Source organism: Aulonocara stuartgranti (genome assembly GCF_965226115.1).
Source record: "Aulonocara stuartgranti genome assembly, chromosome: 3".
Lineage (NCBI taxonomy): Eukaryota > Metazoa > Chordata > Actinopteri > Cichliformes > Cichlidae > Aulonocara > Aulonocara stuartgranti.
In genome coordinates, this window is record NC_138941.1 from 37,063,736 (window position 1) to 37,079,540 (window position 15,805).

General features: G+C 38.8%; 1 protein-coding gene and 1 long non-coding RNA gene across 2 annotated transcripts; both read right to left on the bottom strand.

The window, feature by feature from the left end:
- Positions 1–3,711: 3,711 nt before the first annotated feature.
- Positions 3,712–5,887, bottom strand: LOC309701924 (placenta-specific gene 8 protein-like). Its single transcript, XM_082526247.1, has 4 exons — positions 5,609–5,887; positions 5,050–5,166; positions 4,712–4,857; positions 3,712–4,234 (listed from the first exon to the last, which is right to left on the bottom strand). Exons 1-4 carry the CDS (start codon positions 5,634–5,636, stop codon positions 4,094–4,096), a joined length of 432 nt encoding a protein of 143 aa, XP_082382373.1. The 5' UTR covers positions 5,637–5,887; the 3' UTR covers positions 3,712–4,093.
- Positions 5,888–11,713: 5,826 nt separating this feature from the next.
- Positions 11,714–15,216, bottom strand: LOC309701934. The gene is made up of 3 exons (XR_014275309.1): positions 15,060–15,216; positions 14,887–14,951; positions 11,714–14,535 (listed from the first exon to the last, which is right to left on the bottom strand). It is a non-coding gene; the product is annotated as an uncharacterized lncRNA (long non-coding RNA).
- Positions 15,217–15,805: the final 589 nt, after the last annotated feature.

A 15,805-nucleotide genomic window follows, 5' to 3' on the forward strand; every position in this document is an offset into this window, starting at 1 on the left:
TGAAACACGTGATCAATGACGCTTGATTCAACACGTTACTGCTCCATGCCTGATTCAAGGGTTTCTAAGGGATTGAGTTTTGGTGGGATTTGTGCTTTTGGTGGGGATTTTGTGCGAGAGATGAGTCTCAGTATTTGCGACTTAATGAGAGGCATGGAGAGTTGTGCTCCAATTCGAGAGAATTGTGTTCTAGGTTGGAAAAATTGTGCTTATAGGTTGGGAGAATTGTGCTCTAGGTTGGGAGAATTATGCTCCAGGTCGGGGGAATTGTCTCCTAGGTTGGGAGAATTGTGCTCTAGGTCGGGACAACTTGTGCTCTGGGTTGGGAGAATTATGCTCCAGGTCGGGGGATTTGTCTCCTCAGTGAATGGTTTTGCTATAAGTCTGAATAGTTTTAGAGATTGTGCTACAGGAATCACAGTTAGGGTTTAAGCATTCAGAAAAAACTGTAACATCCTTCATTATTCACTAGACAGAAGTCCTGTGAGGAAGAAGTGTCAGAGCCGGCTTGAAAACAAATCCACTCAGCTCCTGCAAGCATTACACCCTCGGACAAACTGCTGGCAGCACAGCCTCACTGGTGTGAAACCACGATGTCATACCCAAACGCGTGGCTGAATCGATTCAGTGACAGCGCGCTGCGCGCTCTCATTGACATGAAGAATTTCCTCCACTGGCTGAGCAGCAGAGTTTTCTGCACCTGCGGGCAAATTCTGTATTCGGTCACGACCAGGCTTCCACCTCTGACTCTGACCATTCAGCTGCCTGGGATCACTTTCACGTTACAGAGAGATGGCCAAGTTCGAAGGATCACCGTCGACCTGCCCCCTGTGTGAAGGCTGAACGCAAAGACGCATGGAGTTGGACGTCCAAGCATTATCCGTGTGCTCGGTTTAAAAGAAGAGTTACCCACGAGAATTTGTCTGTTAAGTTTCAGAGTTTTCATAAAGTGATGACACAGATTAAAAATATACTCTCAACTGTAAGAAGGACATCTTTATTTATTATAGCACACACGCAGAAAACGTGTGCGTTATTGCAGAGAGTATATAACGCGAGGTGGAAATAGCGGATAAGATGCATTGTGATTGACATGTGATGCTCATGTATATGCTGGTGATCGTCAATAAAGCTTCTCTCTCTTGCGAATGAGTTCAAGTGAGAAAATGGATTGTGGCTATTGTGTGTTTATTTCCTCCACAGTTGTCCTCGGAGCAGTCTAGATATTCGCGCCAGAATTCCTGCGTATTTTCACCTCTGCTAACAGGTTATGGGCGCAGAGTAGCTAAGACTGCCTAGAGAAAGTGAAGTGTTTTGCCACCTAGGGCGCCACCGCTGCCCTGAGAAATGCTGGTGAGCCATTGAGCGAGGGGCAATGTGTAGCACTGGTTCGCAAGAAGTGCCAGGATCATGTCACACAAAGTGAATTTGCAATGACTTTTGCCGAATTCATTGGGAAACTATGGAGCTACGAGAGCACTGAGAGAGTGGGCGCCAGCACATCAGAGAACAGCGTGCACGGCCGGCTTCAAAACCCGCGTGTGAAAATACAAACGAGCGAGTAGCCAGGAACACGAACATGTGTGTTCCCTTTAGTGCACAACTGTGTAGTCCAGATGCGGACTAAAGGGACACAAGGCTAGAAGGTGGCGGAGCGAGTGTTAAAGCCACTGCTGGCGCTGATACTTTGTGGCTATGTGTGAGCGCACGAAGGTCTCCTAGGTTGGGAGAATTGTGTTCTAGGTCGGGACAACTTGTGCTCTAGGGTTGGGAGAATTATGCTCAGTATTTGCGACTTAATGAGAGGCATGGAGCCAAAGAGGAAGAGAGGACGTGCTAATGTTCCTAAATAAACACCAGGTCATCAGCGATTCTTCCTCCGGGTCTAAAATGTGCATAAGAAATACACTGTTCATATAGTTACAGTTGTAATTGTGTAAGTTGCAGTGTATTATATATAAACGTACCTGTCCACTGGTTAAATACACAATTACTAGGAGGCAGGGACCTCTCAGCACAAGCATACTCCCAGCCAGACATGGGCAGCAACGCGTTACTTGTAACCCGTTACTTGTAACGCGTTACTATATTCTGATTATTTTTTTCAAGTAAGGAGTAAAGTAAGGGATTACTATTGCAAAATCGGTAATTAGATTGCCATTACTTTCCCGTAGTAACCCTGCGTTACTGCGTTACTAAAACCGTGATTTTTTTGCAAGAATGTCTCATGACAGTGACGTAAGCGAGTGCGCCGTTGGTGACAACAGCTGTGTGCAGATCAACAATGGATCACATATCGATTGTGGGAGAGAGTATGAGCGTGCAGCGTTTAAAGCGTGGAAGTACTGACCTTACTTTGAGTTTGATTCCATAAAAAGTGACAAAAACATTAGCGTCCATTGTGTGTGGGAAGAAAACTTCTTTTTACAGCGAAAAAAACCCCTAAACTTCCAAGCAAGCACCGAGTGCGCAACGACGTAACGGGAAACTCACAGAGAAACTCGCGGATTCTTCAACTGACCGCGGCACACCTGCACCAGGGTAAACCTCCGCCTACCGCAGTCCTGCTTTACAGGTGAAAATAGAGCAACAGGACCTCTAGTCTTTGACTTTATTTATTTTCTGCTGTGTTTTACTGGCATCTATTTGAAAGAGTGAGTGTAAACACAAAAAATATTTTATTTTATGTGCTGGAATGTGCAGAAAATAGGTTTAAATGTTAAACTAATTTATTCAAGTCAGAGAATGTTGCATATAATTAAAATTTTGCTTGATGCATAAAGTTAAAAGATTAAAACTGATAAAACAAGTTTAAAAAAAGAGACTTTTCCATTTGATTACATTTTGTATGATGGATTATGCAGAAAAAGTCGAATTGGGCTGAAAGATCTATCGCTTTATCACCTCTTCAGGTTGTAAATCGTGTTTTTTAAAAGTAACTAAGTAACTAAGTAATTAATTAATTTTGAAAATAAGTAATCAGTAAAGTAACGGGATTACTTTTTTGGGGAAGTAATCAGTAATTAGTTACTGATTACTTTATTCAAGTAACTTGACCAACACTGCTCCCAGCGCATTATAAGATTGTGTTGTACATTATTATTTAGACTGTTTTTTTGATTTTTTTTAGTTATTAATAAAAAAAAACATCAAGTAACAAGCAAACTGAGAACACGCCATGGTGCAGGTTTAAATATTAATCAGACATAACATAATTTCTTCAACCCCCGAAAAAAAAATACATGTTCAAAACTCAGACAGAAGCTGTCACATGATAGCAAACAAAAACTGTCAATTCAATTCAGTTCGAAAACTATTATATCAATGGAGTCTTAGTTTCGGGGGATGATTTGTAGCGAGGAGTACAGTTACTCGGACGGTTGTCAAGCAGCACATATATGTCACAGCGATCCCAACACCCATCCTGTTTCTGTGAAAAACTGTAAGTATGATTCAATCAGCTCTGCTCTGTGTTACAAGTCAGGTTCGAGCAGAAAACAAATAATCCAGTTCATTGCAAATAAAGATGCTGTTAATAATAAAACTGATAGTGTGATAACCATCATTTGTCATGTAGCCTTGACATGTAGCCGGAAAGTAAAACAGTACTCACTGACGAGCAGGTTAATTATTAATTTGTAGCACGTCACTTATGTATCATTTGTAGGGAGTGGAGCCTGCTGGGGCCAAACATTGCCCAAGTGCTGCTTCTGTGCATGATCTGACACGACTCTGTGTTTTAAGGATCTGTGAATGTGAATCAGTTGGTTTTTGCATATGCACCAAGTCTTTATATAATTTATTTTCATACAGGTTAAATTGAACTTGAAAAGTTTAGAATAACAACAAGCATGTTAAATGACACAGATTTTATTGGACAGAGTTAAAAGGTTTTCCAGATGATAAATAACCAGTATGCTAACGGAACTCAGATTTTCTCATTTTGAAATATAATCTAGAACTATAAAATCCAAGCTTAAATTAAAATAAAAGACAAATTGCTGAGGACAAAACTGTGTGGTGCTGAAAAATTAATACTGTTTGAAAAGGTAACTGTCATATTCACTCAACACACAACAAAAACGGTTGCATCTTATCCACGGACGACCTGCGTGGTGACCACCGTCGAGGCAGCAGGGTGCTGGTTTTCCCTGATCTTCAGCTCACGATTCATCTGGCACCAGACACAGTGATAACACCAAAATATTTTGCAGCAGTCATCACAGCACGAGCCCTGCAGGACAGGAAAATTGAAGGGGAGGAAGAGAGGTTCTCATGTATTTAGAATTTTTAACAGCAGTCTTCTAGACGCACAGCTGAATGGTGAAGGTCAAGCAGCTTGATAAAGTCTGCTTCCTATTCAGTTGTCACCTTGTCTCTAAATCAAGATCAGAGCCGTAATGGAAATTTTACATCGACCATAGAGATCCTAAATGAGGAGGAGGAAAGGAGTTGCACTCAGCAGGACAATATAAGAATATAGGATTTAATTCATGTTATGTGGCTAAAAAATGCATAAAACAGAAGTTTAAAAACATGTTGGGGTGAAGTAATAATGAATTGCACTCCATAGATTGTATGACAATACAACCAACTGACCTGTCCCTCTCTGTCATGTTTGCACCTTTTGTTTTTGTTGGCTTTGTACATACAGGTAGTCAGCTTAATTTAAGCTAAATACAATAACCTTATCCTCCACTCGCATACTTACAGGGATGTTGTAGCGCTCTCTGACAGACTTGCGAAGTAAGCAGGACACCACACAGCAACAGTCCAGGAGTGGCATACCGCAGCACCATCCATGTTTACTGGCTGTCTGACACTGCATGCAGGGGAAACACCAATATCCAAAGCAACCTTGAAGAAAATGTGCCATATCTGTATGAATTTACCCCAGTTTTTAATAAATTCTACTTTAACAATCTCTTGCATAACCTCTGTTTTATATCCTGGCTTCAGACACTCTGATACCTAACTGCAACCAAAGTCTGAGGAGGTGGTTGATGCAGAAATCCCTGCTGTTTGTAGCTGTTTGCTGGGTTCACTTACAGGTGTTCATATCAGAGCAGCAGTCACAGATGCCCGTGCTCCACTCCCCAGCCTTTTGACTCATTGCAGTGGTGGTGACCACCACCTGGGGGTTGGACTGGTTGTAGAAATTCATGCCTGAAGAAACAAGTGAAAAAAGGACACATAAGCCAAAGACACAACATGAAAAAAATTGACAGCACTGGGTTAGATTAAATGATAATGGGTTTAAGTGTTAGGATCTTTGACACAACACTTGTGTGTACACTTTTCGAAAGTTATATATTTTATATTTTTTAAGAAGACATTTCTTAAAAATGTTTTATGTAATGAAACTGTTTCCATACATAAAACAGTTTTATCATAGCATGTTTTCAGATCGCACACACAGCCTGTAAATATAAAATTACTGAGTATTGATGATTCAATATGTATTTATTATATTAATGTGTATACATAAAAAATGAAAAACAACATTTACAGCATGAAGGTCAAAGAAATTCTGTTTAGTCCGTGCCCATCTTGCAATTATACATAAATGACAAATATATGTATCATAGATTAAGTATTTTATCTTTACTCATGAAAACTCGTGACACATTTTCCATTTTTCTTTTTGAAAAATGCAGAACAGAAACACAGCATAAACACTGTCCACTGGCTGGAGGCTTGAGTACTACATTTGAGTCAGACTCCTGCCTGTCACACAGCCAAACCAGACAGCCTGTAATCTAGAACATTTATAAGCACCTCTATAAAAGCAAAGGTTCTTAGTTTGTTGGTCTGGAGTATCTGGGTGTGCACGTGTGTGTTACAGGTTTTATCTTTCACTTTTGATCCAGTTCTCACGTCAGGAACATCACTGTCAGCACTTTTATAAACAGATAAAGCATTTCTCATAACACAGGCTCATCTGGGTCAAAGCTATTTTCCCCCACCTTTTCTTTTCCTTCCTGAATTTTCTATGTGTGACTGACCAAAGTGCTTCGACCACATATACAGTGCTTTTAATGCTACAGTCCTGAAAACACTATATCTTTCTGGGACTATTGTGCAGAGTTGTGTTTGTACCGATACTCAGACCACTGCTTCATCTATAATCTGTGTTTTGCTTTCAGCCTGTATTTTCATATTTTCTAAAGTCATAGTTTCCTTTTTTGTCTGTAAATAGATCGCAAGTAGATCCATCCATGTTTGGGGTCAGCCATATGCTTCCAATGCCAATTCTTTCATGTGAACGTGCTTGTTCCTGGATGGATAAACCGTAAATTAATTTATTGAGTTGATAACCTACATTGTCTGTCTATCTTAGCCTAATTGCACATGTTGCGAGAACTGAAGCTGTAAATAAAGGATATTCCGGTCGACCTTTGTCCATAGTAAACAGTCTTGGCAAGATGGCTTTATTGCACCTATATAATGCAGTACAGCGACATTACGGGAGCTCTTGCAATAAAATAAAATGTAAAAAAAAGCAAACAAAAACACATTACATACACTCAAACACACAATCAATTTTACCTATATTTTACCCGAATTACACTATAATATTTAGCTACACATACTTAGCAGTACATATACTTTTATTTCAGATAAAATGTATGGAAATTTCATCTATTTCTAAAGATATTACACTCTTAATTGTGGGCCATATTATAAAATTATAAAAGACTTCTGTTTTAAATATATTAGCAATAATAATTCCATAACATATTAAACCTAAACTTCCCTAGCTAACATTAATCTACTTGCAGTCTAATGCAAGTCTAATCGAGTCTAACAGTCCTTAAAATTCATTAATTTCAAAGAATAACCTGCTAAACTCCCGTCTTATAACCTCCCTGTGCTGACAGTGATTATAATAATTAGATATCCAGATTTTTGTGCTATTTTTCTTAAGGCAGTATGAAGTACACGTAGACCCCATGTGCTGCAAATATTCCTTTGACTAGCTTACATGTCACAAAGACTGCTTAAATGCTTTAAGATGTTCATTAGTATCGAAAGTTTTCCTTACCTTTTCTCTGTTTCTGTGAGCTCTGAATAAAGTAGGAGCAAGTCCGACCTATTAATGTACATTGCAATGGGAGTGGTCAAGTGTGGGTTGAATGCTCTTCACCGTTCTGCAGTTCCGGTTTTCAAGGAATGAAAACCATTCCTGCAGAGGGTGACACATGTTTACTGCCCACATGCTTCCAGTCCAGTGTAAATGTACACTAATAAAACACTCATGGCCAAAGACGTTCACTTCCAATAAAACGAGAGTTAGAAGTTAGAGATATGAGCCATGCCAAGTTTAATGCAGTTCATAGTGTATGCTTATTATTACTTTATGAAAATCTTCTTGTTTTAAATTATTTGACTTGTACGCCAAATAGTTTGTGGTCTTCTAGTTCAAGTTCAAGTTTATTTATATATAATACTTTTAAAACAACAACTGTTGACCAAAGTACTGTACAATAAAAATAGTCAAGGCAGAAGACATAAAAAATAGGATAAAGTTAGAAGGGAATAGAATCATAGAATGATAAGATAGTAAAAACTATAGTAACAGACTCATAGTGATATAAAAGCCAAAGAATAAAAATGGGTCTTTAGACAGGTTTTAAAAGTATCCAGTGTTGGGGAGGCCCTGATATGGAGAGGCAAAGTGTTCCACAATTTAGGAGCAGTCACCGCAAATGCCCGGTCTTCTCTGTGTTTTAATCTGGACCTTGGGACAACTAGGAGCATTTTGTCCGCAGACCTCAAAGATCTTGCAGGAGTATACCAGGTTAGGAGATCAGAAAGATGTGCAGGAGCTGGTCCATGCTGCGTCTTAAAAACAAGTATTAAAATCTTAAAATCAATTCGAAAACTGACTGGCAGCCAATGTAATGATGCAAATATGGCAGATATTTGATCTCGCTTGCATGTGTCAGTTAGGTTGAACATTATTCTTGTAAAACAAAGGGGGGGCCCAGCAAAAAAAGTTTGGGAACCGCTGCCCTGGGCCATTTCACCTCAGTGAATCACATGATAATTTGGGGCTAGGCTTCACAATGGGTTCACCCAAAACCCTGGCTGATTGTGACCCACACCCATTTTCACACTTTGTGATTAGGGTCAATAGGGGGTCTTGGAGACACTTAATATCTGGGCTTAATATCTGGAACTCTTCAATGGAGATTGACAGACCACGTGACTTGCGCGCGTTGCATTGTGGGCACGAATGGCAGCAAAATCAAAACACTGCATGAAGCGCTAGCATTTCCAGCACCTGTAACCATCAATTCTGCAATTTTAATCCCTACTTGCATTTTATTTGCCCCAAAAACAGTTATGTACAAAACCCTGGTATATAAATGGAGCCCAGTCTCTATCGCATTGCAAATATTAGCCCACAAAGCCACACTAAACAAAGCAGCATAGTGCAACGATTTCAATTCAAATCAATATAGGACTTATTTGTAACCTACATCAACAATTATGATATGATAAATTACTTATTAACTACAACAAAAAATCTACCTTTGTGGAAATGCTTGGAGCAGACTAATATGTGAGCTGGAGTGTTCTGGAACATTATATTTAGTCTTCGAATAGCTGCAATCCAGGCCACCGTCACCTCTTTGCAACTTCAGAAACATGACTTGAACAATTTTTCTTCCACGAAGGAATCTGATAAAAAAAACTATTTCTTTACCCGTCGGCTTCCCGTGGCTGTCATGCTACTCGCTATGGCAGTTAATAATACAACAGCCTTGCCATTGCCATTCTTTATGTCTCTGTTTATCTCTGTGTGACTGTTGTCTTTTAATAGCCCATGTGGGCTAGTACCACTTGCCACTTATACATACAATCGTTTGCGGTTTTACCCCGGAAATGACGTCACATTTTCAAACTCTATTGTTTTTAGAACTGAAGAAGCTTCACAGATTACAGATGAAAGGTCTCCAAGTTTCCTTGAAGACCTTTCATCTTTTCCAACAATTCTCAGATTAATTTGTGTTCTACAAATTTGTGTTCTACAAATTAATCTGAGAATTGTTACAATGTTCCATTCTAAATCTGTTGTGTTCTACAACAGATTTAGAACTAGAGATGGACCGATCCGATATTACGTATCGGTATCGGTCCGATACTGACCTAAATTACTGGATCGGATATCGGAGAAAAATAAAAAATGTAATCCGATCCATTAAATATCACGAAAGCACCTCACAAAACTTGCAACACGCCGTAACTCGCCTCAGAACGTTAGCACGTTGGAGCAGTATGCATCACGTGATAGAGCGGCTGTGACATGCGGGATCTGTAGGTGGTCTGGATAGCATGTGGAGCTTTGCTAGCAACCCGGCATTTCATCTCCGACAAAGTTATCCCCGAGAGAAGTAAAGCAAGTGTGTAAGTCCATCTCTGAATGTTTGTAAAGCATTCCTGCGTTAAGCTTAACAAACGATATATGGAGCGACTGCCTCTTCTTGCTGCTACTTCAATCATGAAACTGCTTAATGATCAGCTGATCGGCTTTTCTGTCGCGAGTCCGTCTCTCTTGTTTGTTTTTGGCCCACTTTGCACCAGAAAGAGGAAACCAGCGGCTGAACAACAGCAGCACGTTTAAGCTCTATAAGCTGTTGTTAGAATTTATTTCAGAATCAGAATCAGAATCAGAATACTTTATTGATCCCTGGGGGAAATTATTTTTTGTTACAGTGCTCCATTTTAAACCAACATTAAGACAAGACAGACAATACGCTAACTAAGAATAGTACAATATATACATATATATACATACATACATACATAAGTCACTCATAAATAAATAGTTGGAAAAGAAACATGTGTAGTTGTAGCAGCAAACAGTGTGTTAAGTGGATGCGTTGTACAGGGAGATGGCCACAGGCAGGAATGATTTCCTGTGTCGTTCAGTGGTGCACGGTTCGGTAATCTCAGTCTCTCACTGAACGAGCTCCTGTGACTGACCAGCATGTCATGGAGTGGGTGGGAGGTGTTATCCAACATTGTCTTTATCTTGGACAGCATCCGCCTCTCCGACACCACCTTGAGGGAGTCCAGCTCCATCCCCACAACATTGCTGGCCTTACGGATTAGTTTATTAAGTCTGTTGGCATCTGCGACCCTCAGCCTGCTCCCCCAGCATGCAACAGCATAGAGGATCGCACTGGCCACAACAGACTCATAGAAAATCCTCAGCATTTTCTGGCAGATGTTGAAGGACCTCAGTCGCCTCAAAAAATAGAGACGACTCTGGCCCTTCCTGTAAAGTGCTGTGGTGTTTTTAGCCCAGTCCAGTTTATTGTCAATGTGTACTCCAAGGTATTTATAGTCCTCCACAATGTCAACACTGACCCCCTGAATTGAAACAGGGGTCAAGTGTTTCCTGGTCTTCCTGAAGTCCACGATCAGTTCCTTGGTCATTTAATATTACTTTCTACTCCAGGATCTTTTTCTACGTAGCTGACGCTGGTAACTGTGCAGGGGCGGATCTAGCAAAGTTTAGCCAGGGGGGCCGATAGGGCATGAACAGGGAAAAGGGGGCACAAAGACATACTTTTCTTTCTTATTCTCATTTAAAATGTCTAGCTTTTAATAAATAATTATCTGACACCCAAAGTTTTAATCTGATGTAAAATGAATAGAAGTCAATTACTGTATATAGTAACTATTAAGTCTAATATATATACCCTAGTAAGCTATAATACTTTTTCCTTTGGGAAGGTACCATCTGTGCAGTCTGCAATTTTGTTGAAGAAAGATGTTGAATCTATTTAATATTTTAATATATTGAAAAATAATTGATTTCTGTGCATTTTTTTCCACACTGCATCAAATTAAGGTTGATTACGTTGATTAAGCATCATGAGGTGGAGCGTGAGGGGTGGTTCCCTATTTTTTATTTATTTATTTTTGTTGTTGCTGGGAGTTGGAACCCTATTAGTTAGGCTGCTTAATATTTATGCTAAGTACTCTTTAAAATACCAGAATAGGGAGGATGGTGTAGGTTTAAGTTTATTAGATTGATCAGTATTGCTGAACTATGAAATATTTTTTTTTGCATACAGGTATAACAGAATAGCTTTAGTGTAGTTGTTGTTTTAAACTTGAGTATGAACTTATACAAAATGCCGCAAGATATTTAAAAAAAACAGTTTTGTTGATTAAAAAACACTATATCGGATTCATATCGGTATCGGCAGATATCCAAATTTATGATATCGGTATCGGACATAAAAAAGTGGTATCGTGCCATCTCTATTTAGAATGGAACATTGTAACTTTTTTCTTCTTTTTTTGTCTTGTTTTAAGCTTGTTTGTTTTGTTAGGAACTGAACTCTCTGAACTACCTCCACTCCCGTTTCTCCTCAATCCACTCCTTTTTCCCTTTCCAAGAAGTCCATAACAGATTAATTCACATTATCTGTTCTCCTTCTCATGGGCCAAGATAACTTTCTTTTGCAAAAGATAATGAGAAATAAGAGATAACTCTTTATTTTCATTGCACAGTCACACCTAGTACAATAGTACAACGAAATTGGAAACTGTCCTGCGTCAGCACTATGCACAACACAACACAGTAATTTATCTTAATAAATAAAAAGAATTAGTGTATGTTTATATTGCACATTATTATTAGAACTATACACAGATGCACTCAGCACACTTTCAAAAAAGCAATGTCTCGTCTCCCCCAGAGATAAGCCCCACCACGGTGGTATCATCTGCTCACAGAAGTAAACGTGTCTCTACCAGACTGAAAGGGTGAGAAGATTGATGGACTAGTCCTCCAGTGACTGTACAAATATAGATGTATTTTTTAGTTGTTGATCATTTCATGATTTTGACGACAGAGATTTGCTGCTTCATTTTCCTCTGCCCTATCTACCGAGAAACCTGACGCCAAGTTATTTGCATACTAACTGTGATTGGATGTTTAGCTGGGGGGGGGGGTTTCTCTGCCAAGTGCTGTTGTTAAATCTTGTCCATATTCCGTTTGTGGGTAATGTATTATTTTCTTTCACAACTTCTAAAAGTTTGACTTAATGGGGCAGGATGTTTGTTTAAGTGGGCATTGGCCACTCTTGCCCCAGAGGGGGCAGGACTAAAATGGAGCTTTAAGAAAGTAAAGTTTTAAAAATAAAAACAAACATACTTAAAACAACAAATAATGACTGAAGGGCTCATTTGAACAGTCCAATACTGCTCACTATAGTAAAACAGCTGTTAGAGCAATCTCACATCTTTACTTCGTGATCATTTTACAGCTGTCTTGTAATACTGTCTTGACAGTATACAGTATATGCTATTTGTGCTATAAAGTTGATATGAAGTTGGATTTCAGTGAATGAATCTAAGCATCATCAACTAAACGATTAATCTCTGCTACGCTTTAAGTAACATAACTCTGACCATGAGCACCACAGCCACTGTGCATGAGTTACGCACTGTTTACTCAGCAGTGTTTACTGTTACTGTTTACTTTATATCCTTTACAGTACTGGAAAGTGCGTTCATGCAACCTTTACATAACACAATGTTTGCTTACCAAGTTTGTTTTGCATGACGTTTTACATATACAGAGCCAATATCCTTACCTTCCTCTCCTGTCTTTCTTATCTTTCTCTGTCTCTGAGTGAAGTTAGCTCTCTTTCCTTTTTTTTCACCATAACAACACCAGCTCACCAATAATAAATTATATGGTTTTGCCTTTTTCATCATTTTGTATACACAATTAGGACTGTCTTCCATGTGTTACAGTTTAGGCTCAAATCGGTTTGACGTTTGATGCCGTGCAATAACTCTCCTCAAATGACTTAAAATTTTTATACATTTAGAAGCATGAAACCGTCATTAATGGGCATAGTTGCTTCATCCAGTCTTCTTTGATTGAAAGACTCCTTTGTGCAGCCAAACACTGCCCTCTACAGTTAAACACATGTCAGCACAGCCTCACATTCTTTATTTTACAATCAGAATACTTTATTAGTCCCTAAGAAAAGTATGTAATGTGTTCTAATCAATTATTTCTTGATTATTGGTAACTTGTTTTTAACCTCCAGGAGCTGTTCAGAAAATAGGTGGTTAATATCAAATCTTCTTATGTTCTCTGAGCAGGCTGGGGGGTGAATATCGGCTGCTGCTCAAGAGTTGCATGCTGGGGTTTTTTCTCCATCTCCTGTCTCTTTGACAAAAAAGAAAAAAAGAAAATGGAAATTAGCATCTGTATTTTTCTTTATTGACATGTCTCTTTTAATCCTTTAATTGATGCTTGCATCTTGCATGAGACTTATAAGTACAGTGTATGTAAAATGAAATGAAATGAAATTTAAAATAAAAAAAGCAGTTACATTTCTGATCATTCTGAAAATGTCCTCACTATAGGACATCTTATTGGGTATTTTGTTATTCAAATATATGTCATTGTGAGCTGCATGTCTTGTGTCTTTAATTTTTAGTCAAAGAACAGAGAGATAACTCCCAGGCCTGAAAACATGATTCAAGATCCAATAAACTCAGAGAAAACTTGAATGCAGCAGTAACTTTGTCAGACTGGTGATCCTCCACTGCCAGGAAACAAATGACAACTATTTAATACAGCTTCTGTAGCACAATATGTGTTCATCATAGGATTTCTAAAGGAAAGGTACTTATCAGTCTGGCATTGGTATTTTATATGAGATGTTAGTCTCATAAGACATACAGCATATCCTTGATATACCATGATTAATGAATGAGAATTCAGTAAACTCAGTAAACAGATCTTGCCACTTTCACTGTATGCCATACTGCCTATGAATCCTAATAAAATGGTCATGCATATTTTATTGTCTAGTGTCTCATTAAAAAAAGAAAACAGCCCTCATCTCAGTTTTGTACAATTGAACAGCAAATGTAATGTGTAATTATAATGGATGATGATGCTTTTAGTTTTTGTGTATATGAGCAGAAGCATGATTGCATTATTAAAGTTCAGGGGATTGTGAATAAACTCAAAAACAGGTGATCCTAGCTGTTGTGTACAACAGTCACGCTGTCAGATTTTCATTACAACTTAGTCAGTTGTCACAACCAAAATAATTGTTATTCGCTGCGATATCTGTAGCGCTTGTGAGGGGCGAAAAGAAAGAAAAAGGTGAAATCTTATTAGTAATTACATTATAATAAATGGTCACCATCTCATCCTGCTCAGAGAACATGACAAGATTTAACATTAACTATGAACTGCATTAACTACTACAGGTTACACACCTAAAATCATCAAGAAAAAGAACATGGGACTGTAATAACATCTGCTTTGCTGCAGAGGGCAGTTTTGGTCTGTAAAATAGAGTCCTTCAAAGATTTATATGCCATATACATGTTTTCTCTTTAATTGGAAAAATATACATTATATAATTTTCCCAATATTCCAGTGTAATTTTATTCATCTACCTTCATTAACCTGGAAAACACCAAGTTGACGAAGGGGAGGGTGCTGCTGTAGGTGTTCCACATACATTTCCAGTTCTGACAGGAGCAATATATCAATAAAATGTGGGAAAAAAAAAAACGCGTCAGGGAAATTTTCCATCATTTCATCACATGATGACAGCAAAGGGAATGTGTAATCAAAGCTGTATCAGCTGCTCTGGCATTGACGTAACACCTAATAAACTAGTTGGTATCTGTTTCCACGCAAATGAACAAATTCAGAAAATGTGTAGTAACGGTCAGAGATGGCAACATAAAACATCTGTGACTGTGACATCAAGACTTCTGGAAAAATGTAGCTCAAACCTGTGGTGTTTTGTATGGTTGAGTGCAGTCAAAACTGTTGTGTCGCAGTTGTTGCTGTTGTCAGTGTAACACTGAAATTACCTGAAATAAATTTTGTTGTTATTTGGAATGGAAGGTGGAAAGAAGTCCCAGTTTAGGGGGATGATCTGTGGAGTAAATTAATACAGCAGAAAATATAGATATAATTCCCAAATGTAGACGTTCAAAACTCAGATAACTGTCAAACAACACATTATATGTCACATTGACCTTACCACCCATCCTGCTTGAACGAGTACTGCAGCATTCAAAACTTTAATTTGCGTAAAATGTTTCAAGCACTTCAAGATCTGATATCCTTAGCCCTGCGAAAGACTGGCGATCCCCGCCTCTCGCCCTTTGGTAGCTGGGATATGCTCCAGCTCACCCACAACCCTGATAAAGATGGGTGGATGTAGATCTGTTATCTCCGTGTTGGTGTAGTTTCTACATCATCATAACATTTTTTTGCAAGAATGTCTCATGACAGTGACGTAAGCGAGTGCGCCGTTGGTGACAGTGTGCAGATCAACAATGGATCACAGATCGATTGTGGGAGAGAGTATGAGCGTGCAGCGTTTAAAGCGTGGAAGTACTGACCTTACTTTGAGTTTGATTCCATAAAAAGTGACAAAAACATTAGCGTCCATTGTGTGTGGGAAGAAAACTTCTTTTTACAGCGAAAAAAACCCCTAAACTTCCAAGCAAGCACCGAGTGCACAATGACGTAACGGGAAACTCACAGAGAAACTCGCGGATTCTTCAACTGACCGCGGCACACCTGCACCAGGGTAAACCTCCGCCTACCGCAGTCCTGCTTTACAGGTGAAAATAGAGCAACAGGACCTCTAGTCTTTGACTTTATTTATTTTCTGCTGTGTTTTACTGGCATCTATTTGAAAGAGTGAGTGTAAACACAAAAAATATTTTATTTTATGTGCTGGAATGTGCAGAAAATAGGTTTAAATGTTAAACTAATTTA

Excerpts from the sequence above, each read along its gene's own strand:
- LOC309701924 (XM_082526247.1), bottom strand. The coding sequence starts at position 5,636 with ATGGAAAATGTGTCACGAGTTTTCATGA. Across the intron at positions 4,858-5,049 it reads CTGCTCTGATATGAACACCT|GTTGCTTTGGATATTGGTGT; the intron begins GTAAGTGAACCC and ends ATTTTCTTCAAG. Across the intron at positions 4,235-4,711 it reads GAGAGCGCTACAACATCCCT|GGCTCGTGCTGTGATGACTG; the intron begins GTAAGTATGCGA and ends CCTGTCCTGCAG.